The following is a 19070-nucleotide window of genomic DNA, read 5'->3' on the forward strand; positions in this document are numbered from 1 at the left end:
TTCCCCTGAATGGCTGTGTTATGCACTAAAACAATGTTTTGCACTATCTGTTAATAAATTTAGATTCTGTGACTCATACCCTGGAAAGTTTCAGGATCGAGGTAGGTACTGATAAGATGTCTTTCTCTCCCACTCACTCTCATTCATCCTGAAACAGTCATCTATAACTTGTCTGACTTGGCTTTTGTGATTCTTTGAGAATCTGGAGGGAAACTGAGTGCCCTTTGACCGTGATGTATGTTCAGCTTCCTTCCATGGTTTATTTGTCTTCTGAGATGACAAGCCCTTGTTTAGGGATGCAGCTTCCCAGTGGAGGCAGAAAGAGTAAAAGTGTTCTGAACTCCAGAGATAGAAAGCACCCCATGGGGTGAGCACTCTGTTCCTCCCAGTTTTCAAATATAAAAGATGAAGCATAGAGAAGGGAATGGACCTGCTGGGTCCTTCAGCTGCTGGATGTAGGACTGAAATCTTTACTGCCTTTCCTTCATAGCACTTGGCACTTCTCTAAGTAGAGAGATCATTTCCAGAAGGGTCCATTAAGTTATGTTTCTTCCAATGTGGAATTGACAAGAAGGTCAGTAGCAGTGAGTTCAACTATATAATCAGCAGGTTCTGAAAAATGTTTCTCCTCTCCTCTTCTCTCCTCTCCTCTCCTCTCCTCTCCTCTTCTCCCTGACCTTCCTTCCTTTTCCTTCCTTCTTTCCTTTCTTCTTTCCTTACTTTTACATTTTTGTCAACACATAATAATTTTCTTTTTCTAATTGTTGTTTCTTGATGGTCAGATTCTTCTGGACTGAAGTGGGTAATATGCAGTAAGATTAAGATTGCTGGGTCCTTCTAAAGGTCACACTTTCTTTGCAAATGGGCCTGATACTGGGAAAACACAGAAGCCTTTGCAGATATGCAAATTTTGCATACCTTGGATCTACGAATAGCCAAAATAAAACTTTTTATAGGTTTTCCATTCATTATTTGACTTATTCTTTGGGCCTGGATTGAGATTCTGAAGCTATGGAAGAGTGATGAAAAACATTGGATCTGCAGCATTATCCATTCCTAGGTCTCATTCTGCCTCTGCCTTGGAATAGTCCTTTCTTCAATCTTTGGGAAATAAACTTTCTGAGCCTTGGTTTCCTCATCTGTAGAGAAGAAAACATCATCCACTTCTCAGTGCTGTTCCACAGATTCAATATGGTGAGATAAGAAACGTTCCTAGCACATTGCCTGGCAGACACCCAGAGAGGCTCAGTGAATGGTGTTTCCCATCACATCCCTTAAGCGGTGCCCTTCTCTGTCAGGAGGTTGCTTAAGACTGAGCACTTCACTGAAGCCCTCCATCCCTTGGGGATATAAATTCTACAATCCGTATTACACAGGCCACAAGTCAAAAGAGGGCTAGGCAGAGGGATTCAAGAAGCATCCTAAGTCTAACTCTTTGAAACATCCTATATGTCCATCGACAGATGAATAGATAAAGAAAATGTGGTATTTACATACAATAGAGTACTACTCAGCCATAAAGGAAGGATAAATGAGTCATTTGTAGGAAAATGGATGCACCTTGAGACCATAATTTTAAGTGAAGTAAATCAGACACACAAGCATAAGTATCACATGGTCTCTCTTATTTGAAGAACTTAACATATAAATATAGTATAAAATAAAAGACAGCTAATAGGAAAAAGAGAGAAAAAGTTATTATAATTCAGCATAGACAATGTTTCTAAAAGTGTACTTTGACATAGTACAATTGTCTTATGGGTTTTATATGGTTTTGGCCTGTTAGTATGGTTTTTAATCTGTATATAGGATAATTAACTTTATAAGTTCTTATACGATAAATAAATGAATCTGATTCTGGCAAAGTAAAAGGGGTGCAGTGAAGGAGAAAAAATTGAAATGTGTTATATACATGTATCAATTTCCTACAATGAATGTAATCATTATTTACTAAAAACATATACTCATAAAAGTTTTTTTTTAAAAAAAGAAAAGGCCCAAGGAAAAGGAAACTTAACCCGATGTTGTTGCAGAAGACAAATCCCAGGTATTGTTGCCCAAAAAGTAGAGGGTAACTTGGGAGAAAAAAAACAACAACTTCCTCTCAATATTAATTAAAATCAAAATGTAGAAAAGCCCAATTCAGTTTCACCCAAATGAGCAAAGTTAACTCCATTTCCTTTTAAAACAAGAGAGTACAGATTTGACCCTTAAAGGGAAGATGCCTTGGAGCAGGAATTTTAAAACAAACTCACTGGGTAACCAGGGCAGCTACACAGTCTGTTTCACTAGGCAAGGTCTGACCCAAACGCAGCCGATTATCACATTCCACAGAGTTCAAAGGAGCAAGAACTGGTGATGCTTAGTGTTGGAACTGTACCATCTGTTGCCTGCTTGTCCAGTAGCACACCTTGGCCAGGCAGTGCCTGATTTGGTTCTGTCCTAAGCAGAGCTTTGGTTGGAGGTGAACTGTCAAGATACAAGACAGTTGCAGATGAAACTTGCAGAAGTTGAGAAAGGCACCTGTAGATATCATTATGAAGTGGGAGCGGCTGATAACCACTCTTCACAGGATTCTTCACCCATATTCGTCTCTCCTTTTGGCCATTCGCAGAGGAGCCTTATGTTATGGCCACACATTTCCTTTTTTTTTTTTTTTTTTTTTTTTGTACCGGTGATCAAACTGGGGTCCTTGCGCTTGTGGGGCTGGCACCAGAACCACTGAGCTAAATTCCCGGACCCACATTTCCTTTTGAAAGTCCTTTTGATGTTGCAAAGTACAAAGTGTAGGATGAATTTTCTCTTTGCATTCTGCTGTCAAAACCACGTTCTTGCAAGCAAGTTCAGATTGCTTGAACATCAGCGGCGTACATAGTAGCAGTGCAGCCTCCAGGGGCAGGTAGAATCTCCTGGGCCGATGAACTACGTAGGCAGCGATGGCACATCAACTCAAACAAGGCAAGATCTACCCATTTCAGCTTGCCATTATAAAGGTGAATTGTATGACTTGTGAAAGGGCGAGTGGTATTAACCTTAGGACCAGAAGGATGGCAGCTCCTAGAGAGCAGCTTGGAACATAAATCTCTACTGGCTGAGAAGCAGAAAGATACTTAATGGAAGTATAATTGAAGGATTTTTTTTCCTTCTTCTCTAACCTGGTGTGGCTAGTGTCACTGGGAATTATTTTACTCCTACTCCCAGGGAGGGCCAGCTGCCTATGGATGTGATTAAAGGACCGTCAGGGAGCAGCTGCCTGCACTAGAACGAGCCCTACTTCTCTGCTGCATTTTGAAATTCCCCAAACCAGACTTGTCTTGGAGACAGAGGAACTGGCGGGCCCAGAAGCAGCTGTTTAAAAGCACAAATGCTAATTGGGAGTTAGCACCCATTAGTACAGTGTTACCACATAGATTGATTTATCAAATTAGCTAAAACCCTGATGAGAGCAAGGACTTTGCAATCTTAAAAAAGTTAAATAGAGAAGGAACTGTAGAAAACATCTGGTCTAGACTTTCTGTTTGAGGAACTCGAGACCCAGAAGTGTTAAGTGACTTATTGAAGGTCACCAGAAAATCAGTGGCAAAGCTGGAGCAGAGCCCAGTTTTCACCAGGTGCTTTTGTTTCCCAAATCATCTCATCTAGAAGCCCTTTGTTTTACACTTGAGAAAAATAAAATGTACACATGGGAAGTGACTAGCCTGGACCCAAACCAAATTTCCCATATTGCTTGTCCAACATTCTGTCCTTCGTATCACATTATCTCTGTTTTCATAGCCCTACAGTTTAAGGGAAGGATGAAGTAGGAGGTGGCTGAATGATTTGCATTTTGCCGCATCTTCTGTTAATCCATCTGTAAGCTTTGAGAGGCAACTATGTGCAAAGTACTTCAGCTGCTTTGGGTCATAGTAAGGAGGGGCAAAGAGAAGCCGAGGGGTATGGGTACCCCAAAAGTGAGCCCCATGTGGAGACAGTGACGATAGGATGATTTGCTCCCATGAAACTCACAGAAAGATCATAAATGTCCCAGAGCATGGCTGTCTTCCTGCCTTTCTCTGACTCCCCTAACCCAGTGACCTTCCCCAGTCCTTCTCCAAGACAGAGTGAACCCTGATTTATTCCCATGGCCTTGGTCTTCTTCACTGGCAGGGAGATAGTAGGGTGCATTACAGGGCTGGTAGCACAGGGCTGTGTGCATAACTTGCATTCGTTTTAACCCATTTCTTAGGGCAGCCTCGTTAGCTTCTCTACTGGGTACCAACTATGTGTAGATGACATTTTACTACCAGCTCTCATGTCAAACTCAAGTAGATATTATCATCCCTAATGGACAGGTGAGGAAATCGAGGGCCAGTTTACTTTTTTTTCACCTGGCATCACCCACCTATACAGTTCAGATCCAGACATAGAGTGAAATCTAACTGGTTGCTCAGGCACACCCTACTCACGTGACCTCCAGGCCCTCTCCCATCACCAGGCAGCCCACGGCGCACAGCACTTCTCACTGTCCAGTCTGTTAGTCTCTAGTTTGCGAACCTCCTCTGAGGACCCCTCTCAAAGTGTGAGTTACAGGAAGGCTGCGTTTTTTCTCTTAGTCCCCTTTGTTTCAGTGTAGAGCCCGGTCACCTATGGAATTGACAACTCACCTCCCTAGACAGGATGAAGGTTGTGGGTGAGATTAAGGCCAATTTCCTGGAGTGAAGGGGCCACATTTGGGAAACACTGTGTTCCACTAACCCTCAGCTGTCATTGCAGGTTTGGAGTGTAGCTTTGACTTCCCCTGTGAGCTGGAATATTCTCCTCCACTGCATGACCTTGGGAACCAGAGCTGGTCCTGGCGCCGTGTGCCCTCTGAGGAGGCCTCCCAGATGGACTTGTTGGATGGACCTGAGGCAGAACGTTCTAAGGAGATGCCCAGAGGTAAGGTAGAGGCTGTTGGAAAGTCTCGTGGATGGGCTAGCACTAGGCTGGGGTGTTCTTTTTCTGTTTGAAATGATGCGACTTTTCCATAAGTCTGTCCTGTTTCCCTTGAAACCTATTTTTAGTATGTATGTCTCACCATAGCTTCTTGGGCCATGTAAGGAAGAGGACTATTTAAGACTAATGACAAGGTCACCCCAACTCTTTCCCCTTTAACATAGGATTTCATAACTCTCTTCCATGCAGATTTTCCGAAGGTAAGATAGAGAAAAATATGCTTATCTCTTTGTCAGTTTGTTATGAGGTTGTCAAATAAAATACAAGATAACTGATTAAATTTGAATTTCAGGTGAACAACAAATGATTTTCAGTATAAGTGTATCTCATGCAATTGTTAGAATATATTTATAGTAAAAACTATCCCACTTATACTAAGAACTTCAAATGTGATTGAGTGTCCTACATCTTTATTTTCCTAAACCTGGCACTCTTAATTTGGAGGGTAAAGCAAACTGGGTTAAAGTTTCTTTCAAAGCTACTCATGAATATTCAGGCTGCATGTTTATTTTGCATAGTGCTTCCAATAGTTCTGAGCTGTTTATGAACATCCCCTTCTGAATTAATACGGATCTGAACAAGGTAGATTCGGAATGAACTTGTTATGTATTTGTAGAGGTTTTAGAGAGAGAGAGCTGTAGAGGTTCTAAGCTCTACTCCAGCCTTCAGGTCTCCCCAATCCAAACCTTAGGGCTCTCAATTCCTTGGATTCAGAAAATTCTGCTAAGCCCAAATTGACAGCCTGCATTTCTGGTTTGGGGGAAGAAACACTAATTGATACGGTACTGAGCTTACCAGACATTCAGAGTAGCACTTACAGTTTACAAAGTGCTTCTACCTATCCTGTTGCATTGGGTTTGAATAAAGAAGGGCAGATGAGAAAGCTGGGCCTCTGAGAAGGGGACTGGCTGAACTAAGAACAGATAGACCATTCTCGTGCGCCCAGGGTGAAATGTCTGTTGTGATGAATCTCAGATGAGGAAACTTTCTACCACATCATGTTTCCATCTTCGTAGCAGAAATGATGGCCAGAGCCTGCTCTGTGGCTGAGCACCTGAGGGTGATCATCTCAGGCTCATGTAACTCAAGAGCTTAACAAAAGCAGGGCTCAGGTAAGCTGGTGGAGGTGACATAGAAATAATTAATTCTCCAGCTTTATATTCTACATCAGCCTTGGACCTTGCCGTGACAACATAACTACCAGACACCTTTCCTTTCTATACATCCTCCTGAACCGAGTTTTTCTGTTTTTATGACTCTCTTGAGATTGCCTAATGTCGATTTATATTTTAAAACTACTTTCACTTGGATACTGATATATATTGTTTGGATGTGTGTGTGGGGCAAGGGGAGTGAGTGGCTCTTAATGCATCCAAATCTCCTAAAAAAGTTATGAAAAATACTCAGGCCCCATAGTCTAAGATTTCAATTTAACAGATTAGAGATGGAGCCTAGGAATTTGCATATTTTAAAATTCATTATGAATTCTAGCATGTCCAAACACCAAATAGAACATGCGTACACAGGTTAAAGATTACAATAAAACTACCATCTCTGTTCTTCTCACCAAGCATAAGAATCTGAATACTGTCCGTCCCTTTGTCTTCCCCCTGCATCACAGACTTCTCCCCCTCCTCAGAGACAGCCACTATCCTGCATTTGTTCTAATGATTCATCTGCCTTTCTTTATGGCCTAGGTATATAGTCCCAAACATCATGTTGATTAGATTTTCATATTTGGGACTTTTAAAATATAAATGAAATCAAACCGTTCTTTTGCGATTTTTCCCTTTTCAGACAAGCCATGGTTCATTTTTTTGGTATCATATTGAATCCATTGTATAAAAATACTACAGTTCTGTCTTTTTCTGTCATTGATTATTTGGGTTGTTTCCTGGTTTCTCCAATTATAAACACTACTGTGAGTGGTTTTGTCTTGGTACACATGTCCCAGAGTTGCTCTAGAGCATGTAACTAACAGAGGGATTACTGATGGCAGGGTTGGTGCTTTCGCTGTCTCATTAGGTACTGTCAATCTATTTTCAGACTGGGAACACTGATTTATATTATATTCTTCCATCATTAATGTATTAGTGTTCCTTCCCATGACTTTATGTTCTTGCCAATCACTCGTATTGTCATTTTTATCAACTGTTAGAAAAAACACAGTATCTTATTGCTATTTCAATTACCTTGAGAGGTTTTTAAACAATTTTATAAGTCACCCAGGTGATTCTGAGTTATAGCTATTCTTGCACTGGTGCCAGGGACATCCTTCCAGATTTATTTCTATTCGGCCACCCCTAGGGATATCTCTGAATTTGAATACCAAACACCTAGAAACATATATTTTTGGTCATTGTAGATTTTAATGACATTTATATTCTAGAGATTGATTGTGATCCCATTTTAGTGAGATCAAGAGGGAGGGAAGTGACACGTGTGTTTTGGGGAATTCCATATACTTTGTGGAGTTGGATATTACAAATTTGACAGTTGGTGCTTTGAAAAATCTTTAAAAGTTCCAATAAAGTGCACATTGCCATTCTCTGATCTGCTCCTTCCTCATCTTCCACCTTGTGATCTCCGGCATCTGTGTGTCACATTGAGTGCTGGGAGAAGACAAGAAGAGGGAGAGAAAGGGAGGGAGGTAAGAATAAATGTTCAGTGTTCCTTAGTGTGGAAACGTATTGACACCTTTATGATTTTATGCGGCTTGATCCCATCGGTCAGTGCATGCCCTGTGTGCAGACCTTTTCTCATTAGATGAGTCAGCTCAGATTGGAATACCCATTTTTAAATAAGCATCAACTGTCATCTCTCTGAGTAGCATACTCCTACCATCAGGTAGTGTGTAGCATCCCTATGGACAGGGATGTTAACAATCATAGCAAAAACTACTGTAGTCTTCTTTATGAAGCGTTTTAGTGAACAAGCACATTCCAGTATAACTAGGGGGAATCACCCGCAGTCAGAAACATACGCTTATTTTTTGTGAAAACTAATGAAAAGATCTGTACTCAGAAAGTATTGACCAGTCATGGAAACAAAAGAATCAACTATGGCAGGGACTGCTTCTACTACGACACTAAGAGGTGTTCAAAACATCCAGTAATGGGTCTGTCATCACTTTGTGGATCAATTCATTACATCACTACTTATTCCCTGAAGTAGGATCATTCCTCACTGAGCAAGCTGCTATTGTAATAGTCCTTGCTTTTCAGGCAAAGAGGTAAGGATACTGAGAGAGAAAATGACATGCCCGGTCTGCACAGTTGCAAAACAAGGATCCACCTTCCAACCCCAGTGCCCCACTTTTTAGAATCTCAGTCTCTCTGTCATTGGGAGAAAATATGCTTATAATGGAGATGAGGAGGATACTAGATTCACTGTTGTATTTTTCTGTAACTGAACATTCACTGATGGATAGTATTTTGACTATTACAGTATTTCTTGTCGTGGGATAAAGAAGGGCCAGAAAAAGGCAGAAAGATAATACTAGTCATATAGATGATGAACTGTTAAGAGTATAAATTTTGAATGCTTTGAATTTATGGCTTCTGTAGCTGAGAATAATAAGGGACATATAATTCAGAGTGGCAAGATGATAAAAAAAATGATTATTTTGCCTGGGATTTAGCTCAGTGGTTACGCTGCCTGCCTTGCAAGGGCAAGGACCCGAGTTCAATCCCCGGTACCACAAAAAAAAAAAAAAAGAAAAAAGAAAAAAAGTGATCATTTTGATGGAACACAATTTTATAAATTAATAAAATCTCAAGGAAGCATCAGGTTGAGGCAATTCTGTGACTTTTTTAAGAAGTGCCATGGGCATATTTGATGTCTGCTACTTCCTATGTTTTAGAATGTGGTCAAAGGGACACATTTTTCTTCCTCCAGCAAGACAAGGTTTTGAACTCTAGCATGAACCCTGGTTTAAAAATGGATAACACATTATCAGTCCCTCCTAACAGCTGCCTTCCTAGTTGCTCACTCTTATGCATACACAGGAAGAATGGGTTTAGACTCAATTGTGAAGACCTTTGCAATCTTCAACTCAGTTCCTTCAGGGCACTGATCCTCAGGTTTTTGCCTTGTTTTATTTTGGGGGAAGGACCTTGATGGAGCATGGCTACTGAGACTTCTCTGTTCATCAAGATGATTTAGTTTTCAAAATGTTGAGAAACATTCCCCTGGAGCCCTGGAACAACTAAGAATGCCTCAGCACATGCCTAAATTACTACAATGCCAGAATGCGATTATTTAGCCTTCAGTCCACTGCTGCAGCATACAAGCAAACTTAAAAGAAACCCAGAAACATATTCTTTCCCAGCTCTGGAAGCCAAATAGTTTGAAGTCAAGGAGTCGGCAAAACTGGTACCTTCTGGACAAGAATTCATTCCCTGTCTCTCTTCTAGCTTCTTGTGGTTGCTAGCGATGTTTAATGCTCCTTTGGTTATAGACGTATCATTCTAACCTTTGCCTCCATTGCCACAAAGTATTCTCCTTGTAGCCTTGTCTCAGATCTGCCTCACATAGAGAAATATGTCATTGGATTTAGACCCTATCTTAAATTCAGCATGATTTTGTCTTAGTATCCTTAATTACATCTGTGCAAATCCTATTCCAATAAGGTCATCTTCACAGGTACTGGGAGTTAAGGTTTGGACATAACTTTTAGAGGCCACGACACTTCGATATTTTCCCATTGCATGCTGGGTTGGCAAGTAGATCCTATATGTTTCTCCCTGCACTTGTGGGCTGTGAGTTCTCAGAGCCATCAAGAGTCTAGTTAGGCAGGTTCAGAGAAGCCTATATTAATACCAGCATTTCTTATCCTTCCCTCAACTCCTTCCCCTCCCCAGGGATTTGAAATGTTCTTAAAAGATTTGTATAAACACTTCTCAAATAGACCCCATCCTAGGAGTATCAGGAACCTGGGCAAACTTTTGAGCTGTAAGTGATGCCTTGGGAAAGTTCTCTCAGGATACAGTCTTCTTTGTATTCATAGTCACTGCAGGCTGCAGCTAGGTAGCTGAGTTGGTTCTGAGTCTCATGCTCTGGCTTTTGACCCTTTGGGTTGCTGATATAAAAGTGATATGATGAAAGTTTACCCAGCACTCCCTCCATTATACAGTGAAACCTATCATAAGCCATCCGTTTCTGCCTTCAAGCTTCTTTTGCTGATTGATTGAGCCTCTTCCAGGCATTGATGCTCACATGTGAATGGGTTTGCAACTTTCTGGAAAGCAGGTACAAAAGGAAGAGGAGCAGGTACCCTCAAGGATGAAGACAGGCTGTCAGTAAGGTGGAGATGGGAGGGACATGGGGGCTGGAGAGTCACTGAGCTTTTCCTGAGAATACCACCTTGGTCCTAACCCGCTGGGTGAAACGTGCTAGTACAAGCTCGGAGTCCAGTGTTTACAGTGCACAGGAAACCCTGAATTTTACCTGTGTAATGAGAGTCAATAATCACGTTTCACTTTGTGTGTGTAAGCAAAATTAGCAAATAGTTCTGGGTTTTGATTGAAGGCAATTAGGAGAGCTAAGGCAACTGGAATAGAATGTCATTTGAATGACTGGTGATCCTCTCTGCTGTCACTCTGTCTTCTCTCTCTCTCTCTCTCTCTCTCTCTCTCTCTCTCTCTGGACAGAATGATGTTCCTTGCTTTTCACTTGCTTCATGCTGGATGATCCAAATTGCAACTGTCCATGCTAAATATTCATAGATTCCAGCCCCCTCAACTCCCTTCCTGTGCTGTTCTCTCAGACCGGTGTCCAGTTGCTACTTTAGGACTGTTGTCTTCAAACTTTTATTTTATTGAATGCCCCATCAGTAAAATATTTTTGAATATACACTATGTATGTTTCTATCATATATAGGTGTGTATATATATGTGGAGATATATATATATATATCTCCACATAATACTATCACCAAAGTTTAATTTCTTATTTTTGAGTTGTGTAATAATATTTTTGAGTTGTATAATAATTATGGGTACACTTTGAAGACCACTGCAGAGCTTCTGTCCTCAATAAATGACATGAGACTTCCTAGTTTACTGAGCATCTGACTCTGGCTCCAGAGTTCCTGATGTCTCTGTCATTTCCCCCTCCTCTAGGGACCCGCTTGGGGCAAGTTCTCCCAGCTCATAACCTGGGCAGTTCTGGTCAGGAACCCCTTCCCCAAAAAGCCCTCACGGAAGAGTCTAGCTCCTGTAATCTCTCTTAAGTTTCAAAACTCAGTCTCTATTCTTGGAATTGATAGATTTAGAGAGGAAAGAAATAACTTCTGGGCCAAGTGCTACTAATAATACTAACCCTCAAAAGCCAAAAGATATTGTTCTCTACAGATTTCCATTTCAACTGACATACCTCAAATATAGGACTGCAACCAAATCATTTCCTCCTGAATTATTTCCTACTGAATCATTTAAAAAACTATCTTGATACAGTTTATTTATGATGGTGAAAATTTTAGAAATGTTTCAAATGGCCCAAAATAACAGTTCAATAAGATGTAGCATATATAAAATATGCGGCTATTACGTATGTTCTGTGTAAAATATGTAATATAACAAAGTATTTAAGGTCTATTAATTGGTTTCTTAAAAGCAGATTAAATAATGTGTGAAAGAGAAGTTGTTTTATACAAGAAAAAACTATATATGTTCATAAGGAAAAACCTACAGAATGGGAAAAATTTTGCCAGCTATTCCTCAGATAGAGGACTAATATCTAGAATATATAAAGAACTCAAAAATATTATACCATCTAAACTAGAAGATCCAATCAAAAAATGTGCAATGAAATAAGTAGATACTTCTCAGAAGTACCAATGATCAATAAACATATGAAAAAATGTTCAACATCTTGACCATTAGAGAAATGCAAATTAAGACAGTACTAAGATTCATATTACACCACAAATAATGGCAGTGATCAAGAAATCAAGCAATAACAAATGCTGGCATGGCTGTGGTGAAAAAGGAACCCTCCTTCACTGTTGGTGGGAGTGTAAACTAGTACAGCCATTGTGGAAATCAGTATTAAGATTTTTCAAAGGACTAAAATTAGAAATTCCATTTGAGGCAGCAATTCCCCTTCTAGGTATCTTCCCCAAAAAGCTAACGACATCATATTGCAGTGATACATACAGACCAATGTTTATAAAGGAGCAAATCAGCCATGAACAGATAAATGGATTTTAAAAAATGTGGTATCCATACATGATGGACTACTACTCAGCTATAAAGAAGGATAAAGTTGAGACATTTCTGGGAAAATGGGTACATCTGGAAAATATGTTAAGTGAAATAAATCAGACACATGTATTTAAATACCACATGGTATTGCTCATTTAAGTCAATAAAAATCAAAACGAAGGAGTGGTTGAAGGACACAGGGTGATATATCTTTTACATATGGGGAGGGATCCAGGGGACTGAGAGTGAGGGAATGTGAAGAGGGGAACAGAAAGCAAAAAAATTTAAGATGTGTAAAATACTCATATCAAATACTCAAAATTAATGTAAACATTCATTGAAAACATGAACTAAAAGTATGAATAATAACAACAATAATGAAAATGGGGACAAGGAATTTAGAGACAGGAGGTGGGTGGAGGGGCAAAGGGAAAAAAAGGAATCAAGATGTGTTAATACATGTATCTACTCCTTGAGAGGGGTATAAACTTCATGTACAGCAATCACACACTAAAAAATAAATAAATGAGTTCGTCTAGGTTACTGGACACAAGATGAAGAGAGAAAAATCAAATATATCCTTATACACTTATAGAGAATGAGCTAATTATACAATTTCTTTCACACAAGTAAGAAACTTATATTGTGAATATTGCAAAACATTTCTAATTCAAATTAAGGATTTAAATAAACAGAAAGCTTAGAAGGAAATAGACCAGCATAGTAGCAGAATTATTTCTACATGAATGATCAGTGATTTTCATTTCCTCCATGTGCTTTGATATTTTCCAAGTTTGAGCCCATGAAATGCATTATTTTTATAAAATAAGCATGTCGTGTTGAAATGCAAGGGGATCAGTATTATAGTGAATTGTCTTGGATTTTTGGAGAAAAATGTTTACTGTTTTGTGCCACAACAATCAAAAATGCTGGTGAAATACTGCTAGGATGAAGCAGACAAGCATACAGCCAAGCAGGTAGTCTTTCTCCCTACCTGTATAGTGTACAATGCATTGGCAGTTGACATCTGTTCACAAATCCAGAGATTCCCACCCCCATCTGCTTCTACTTGGCTTCTCTGAAGGCTCGGAAAGGCTAATTGTGGAAATAAATGAGCAGTGGGTTTCAGAAATATACCCAGGGACTAAGTGCAGCATTGCAGGAGGAATCGCATGTATCCATCCTATTTTATTTTAATCCTTGCCCTTGCAAATTTACCAGAAGTGCTTTGGGTGATCATACCTTTTCATTTAAGCATGACTCTTCATCAAACTCAAGTCACTTGGTAGATGTGTAGCCTCTTGTCCCTGCCCCTCTTCTCGAACACACTATGAAAGGCCACATCAGTTTGCTGGTTCTGTATGCAGAAATGTGTCCCTCATCTCCTGAGCAATGACCATGGGCCTTAGATCCTGACCTTTCAGCAATCATATCAACAAGCTGTGATTTATGATGCATCCTAATGTGTTGCTGGTACCAGCCTAGCAGCTGGAGACTGAACTTCAGAGCGGGACCTGCCTCAATGAGCTGGCATGCTTGCTTCAGGAGGAGGGTTTTCTGGTGAAGTATTGCTTACCTGCCTATCAGGACTGGCCCCTCCCAGGGAGTTGCCTACTTTGCCTTCTAAAGCCTCTTCATTGGAGGGGAAGGGAAGATTATGAATGTCTAGTCAACATCATATACCTTCTTAACTGAACCTTATAACCATGAGGTAGTAGACCTGTAGTGTAAGGAAAGAAGGATAGGAGCTGGGGGATGGAGGAGCCTGGACTCTAGGCCCAGCTCTGCCATTAGGGACTTTGCTTTACTCTGTGGGACTTAAGTTTTCCATCTGTAACATAAAAGTCTGAGACTAGATGTCAATAAAGCCATATCCTATTCTGATATAAGACAGGGGTTAGGCATATCCAACCAAAACAATAGCCAAACACCTGGCACAAAAATCTGTGAGGCACAGAAATCCTACCAGATGAGAGATACCTCTCGCCAAGTTTTGGTCGTATTCGCTGTTCAGCCTCTGCGACAGTCTGGTTCTTCAGGCCAACCATGAAACCATAGCGCAAGATGGGAGCACTGGCTCTAGAAAGTCATGTGGCACCCTAGAGGGAGAAAAGGGGAACCCCCAGAACCATTAGAGCAGCCAAACTTGTCATGTCAGATTCTCCAGGCTCAAGACTAGTATGGTGAGCAGATCACACACACACACACACACACACACACGCACGCAAGCACACACACACACATTCTTTCTCCCTAGAACCTGGGCATATTTTACCTTGCACAGCAAGAAAACTTTGCAGTTGGGATTATCCTGGATTATCCAGATTGACCAAAAGCATTCACAGAGGTCCTGATCAGTGAAAGAAGGAAGTAGGGTAGTAATAATCAGAGGAGGAATGTGAAGGCGGAAGCAGAAGTCTGAGGGGAGACAGAAAGAGAGAGGGGGTAGGAGAGAGAGAGAAGGGGGAGGGGAAAGAGAGAGAGAGAGTTGAAGATGCTAAGATGCCACACTTCTGGTTTGAAGATGGAGGGAGAGGCCATGAGAAAAGGAATGCAGGAAGCGCTAGAAGCAAGGAAAGAAAAGAAGGATTGTTCTATCCTGGAAGGGTAATCTTCTGATCTTCAGCCTGTGAAATCAGAGATTTGTGTTATTTTATGCTAGAGTTTCTGATATTTTTTTTGCAACATTAATGGAAATAAATAAAGCTACTTTTGAGTAAGGAAGGATGAAGAGTGCTATGCTCTTGTGACCAGGGCCAGAACTTATAAAGGACACCATTCAAGAAATGGCCACACTCAGAAAACTGACTGGACCTTAGCGCAAACTGACTTGACTTACTACAGGTGCCCATTGGGTTATTGCTCACAGAGTCACCCTGTCCCCTCTACTCTGAATAGAGTAGACCTCTTCGGGAGTCAGAAACAGAAAAAAACACCCAGAAGCAGGAGAGTCAAAGGTGGACATAAGCAAATGCTTATGGACCAAAAGCTCCCCAGGGAGGGGCCCGGACAAGGCATATTGCTTAGAAATGGTGTGACTGAGATGAGGCTACACTTTGCCTGTGGAAGGAGCCTAAAGGAAGTTGTAGCAACTACACAAGGCACAGTTTCTTGAAGCTCCTTTCTGGGAGAGTTGAAGGAGGATATGAAACCACACATACAGGGCCTGGATGGGCTGTTGACTGGTTCAGAAACTAGCCCAAGTGAAACTGGGAAGAGCTACAGACTTCAAAGTGCTTTCCATCCACATTCGTGTTTGGTTCTCACAGCACAGCAAGATGGGTATCATCAGTGTCCCCAACCATAAGTTGGCAAACTGAGGCTAATAGTAAGCTTCCAAGAAAGGAAACTGGGTCTCTCTTATTCACTGCAATGTTCCAAGGGCCTAATACAATGTCCAACAGAAAACAGACATTCATTAAATATTTCTTATAATTCAAAGCAGATGAACTATGTGGCTCAAACCTATAAAAGCTGGTATATGGGAGAGTCGGCTCTTGAATTAAGTATTTAAATACTGAATCTCATGTTCTTTCCATTTCTTTACATTAAGACTGGCTAAAATGCAGTGTTTCTCAGGTTACTCCTACAGAAGACTCATCATCACTAGATCTCTGGCAGTGCATCCAGGGCACTGCACATATGCCAGTGATGCTGGGATAATTCTCTGTCCTATGACACAGCCAAATTATGTCCACTCTTCTGTCTGGTAACTTCAGTGTCTTGGAAATCCACTGTCACCTGTGTCTTCTTTGCAGATTGCCAGAATGAAGGGTGTGGCCCTAGCATAAAGGTCACCATCCAGGCTAAGGTGATTCAGTCAGTGTGAGAAAATGGAATTATGTTACTGAAATCAGCAAAGATGTTCACAGAAATCCCCCCACCACACACACATACATACACCTTGCCTTTTTAGAAACAGAAGGGCCCCTGTTCTGAAAGTCTGGAGTGGTAGGCCAGCCTTACTTCCTAAATCGGGGAATTGAATGGATGAGCTCAGATAATCCATAAAAGTAGGCATACCTGTCTTATTTCCTTACTTCCTCTTATCACAAAGCCTTTATTAGTGTTATATGGATTTCTTAGCCTCATTGATTTGTATATATCCAATGGTTCAGATAAGAGACATCCTAAAGAAATATGGACTCCGTTTAAGAAAAGCCACGAACCCACTCTGAATTTATGCCTGAAGAGATGTGCTCTTGAAGGGGATAACTACAGTATAATTCCTCTTGGAGTGGAGAGATAATCTTTACTCATATAAGACAGAGTAAAAACTGGTTTAGTTTAAGTTGAAGAGAGATCTGGTGGTCTTTTTACCTCTTTGACTTTTCTGACTTGTTATAAAAATCAGTCAAAATAAGGCACAAGAGATTATTCTGTAAACAGGAAAATGACCTCGGAGAGAAACATGTGGCTAAGCCTGAGTCACCTCAACCATGGCAGCCTAGAACAAGAGGTTCTGCTCTGTCTTGTTTAAAAATCTTCGCTCTAAAGATAGGAGGCTTACTCAGTCCAGATATCCATGCATAACATACATACAGGTGCTTTTAAACTCAGAACTTTCTGGACACGACAAAGATAGCATTCTAAGAATGATCCTGAACTCCTATAGTAACCATGTGTGTTTACAAATGAAATTGCAGTGCACTCCAAAGAACGTGTGTGGGTTCAGATCTTGGTGTCCAGCACTCCCGGCGAAGAGATTGGTGAGAACCTTTGACCTGGGTTGCCAAGGTTGTGTGGTCTAGCTTATTAATTTTTTTTTCTTTTTCTTTGGTACCAGGGATCAAACTTGGGTCCTTGTGCTTGCGCAGCAGGCGGCAGAACCACTGAGCTAAATCCCCGGCCCTAGGTTATTAATTTTTAAAGCATTATGATCTATTTTTGATTCCTTCTACTTCTTTAGGAATCTTAGTACTTTCTCATAGTCATGTTTGATCAAAGTGCGTTTGTTGGGTATCATGTCTTTCCTAGTTGGTTTTTTTATGGAAGCTGTTATTATTTGGAAATATGCTAGATGTTATGATCACTTGTTAGCAACACTGATTATATATGTGCTGTGACAATTCCCTGTGTCTCTGGTCTCTAGTACCCAAGCCTGTATTTGTATTTTTTTTGGCAATTTTCTTCTTGGTGTTGAAATATTTTTTCGGGAATAAGGAATTATTTCAAGGTGCCTAAAATGAAAATGCTATTCTGGTTGTATAGTGCCATGACACTACAGTAGAACATTAAATTCATGTCTGTAACAACATCTTGGGGTGCCTCTGTTTAATCCCCTCATCTCCAATATTGCTTGGGCTACACACATATAAAGTATTATTAAAATATATTTCCTTAGATTAGATGTTTCTCCTTTCCTAGGAATTATTTTTCTTTTTTCTTCATTTATAAACATCATTTTTTCCACCTTAGAAGTTTTATTCTGTATTAGTGTACACTCAGGGAGCCCAGCACAAGAGAGCTCAGTGTAGTCATTGCTATCTTTCTCATGTTCGAATACTTAACACAGATCATGGTCTATTTGGAGTTTTTAACTATAAACTAGGTCAAGAACACTGACAATATTAAGGAGATAGAGCCATCAGAGACTAGCATTTTAGAGAAGGCAAATGTCCGAATTTTTTCGGCTAGGCAGTCCTTTGGAGATGACTCAGAACTGTTCAGCCCTCTCATGAGTACTTCATTTCTTTCTCTTTGTCATCTTTTGCTTTATGCTCTCTCCTCTGCCCCTTCATGAGCATGAGATTAATAAAGAGCAATTGTGTGACTGCGTTGGGTCAACACCAGAAAAGTGGTGGAGAATTTGAAGAGAGGGAAGAAAACAAGAGCCAGTGCTTGGGAACACACTAGACTATATTGTATGAATGAGAAAAAGCCTTGTGAGCATGGGAAAGAAAAATAAGTTCTCAGAGTAGGAAAATCTGTGAAGATAGAGAGTAGCCCAATGATTACCTAGATTTAGGGGGCATGGATTGGGACATGATGATTAGTAGGTAGAGTATTTTGATTCAGGATGGCAAAAATGAGCTAAGTTTGATTGTGGTTGTGGTTGTACAACTCTGTCAATATACTGGGGTCTGTTGAATCTTACCTTCTACATTCATAAAGTATATGGTACTTTATAAGATTTTTGGTTTAATGAAATTGTTTTATATTTTTAAAAAAGAAAAAATCTGCTTTTGCTAGCTAGAAGAATTGGTAAAAGATGTCTCTCCTCAATGGATACACTCCAGTGCTAGCACTCATGCTTGGACCTGTGTCTTCTGTTCCTCTTCCCTCTTCAACCATTCTTCCTTCAAAAACCTAAGGCATCCTTCCCAATTACAAATCTGGAAGCATAATAGGTAGGATTGGCTGACATACAAGCTAAATGGGCTTACCCAATAATAAATCAAAATTTAGACACCTGTTGGCCTTTTTTGTGCTACACATAAAATGAAGAAACATTGTTTGCTAGAGAAACAAGCCTAGGTGCCAAAATTGATAACAAAGGCAAGCTAATTTCAGGAGCCTATGAGAATGAAGAAATAATCAAAAATACCCTGCAGGACAAAAATAATATTTAAAAAGATAGCTGAATCTATTGAGTTCTGTGTTCCTGAAGGTGAAGACAAGACAAGCTCAGTATATCCTGGTAATCAGTAGTCCTTCAGTAAGCAATCAGGTGTCAGATGCAGTTTTTTTAAAAAAAAAAGGTCTTGAAGGGATGCTGTGTCTATAAAAATAATTTAGAAACTGGATTTCTGACAGAAAAATAATTAGCAATACTCCTCCCAATGCCTCTACAAGCAGCAGCAGCAACTTGAACTTCTTTTTTAATTCATGCTTTGATAAATGTATGAGTAAAGTCATTGAGCCCATTTACTTTGGAAAATTAAAAGAAAA

The 19070-nt window shown here is 40.2% G+C and overlaps 1 protein-coding gene across 1 annotated transcript in view; it reads left to right on the forward strand.

Moving 5' to 3' along the window:
- The window catches only part of Alk (ALK receptor tyrosine kinase), a 703900-nt gene that overhangs the window by 237924 nt on the left and 446906 nt on the right, over positions 1 to 19070 (forward strand). Inside the window, exon 3 of the mRNA XM_004839247.4 lies at positions 4753 to 4917. Within this exon, the coding sequence (XP_004839304.1) occupies positions 4753 to 4917 (165 nt within the window). The remainder of the gene's footprint in view (positions 1 to 4752; positions 4918 to 19070) is intronic.

Source organism: Heterocephalus glaber, unplaced genomic scaffold (assembly GCF_053883595.1).
Source record: "Heterocephalus glaber isolate CG9 unplaced genomic scaffold, H.glaber_assembly_v1.0 deba00001457, whole genome shotgun sequence".
Lineage (NCBI taxonomy): Eukaryota > Metazoa > Chordata > Mammalia > Rodentia > Bathyergidae > Heterocephalus > Heterocephalus glaber.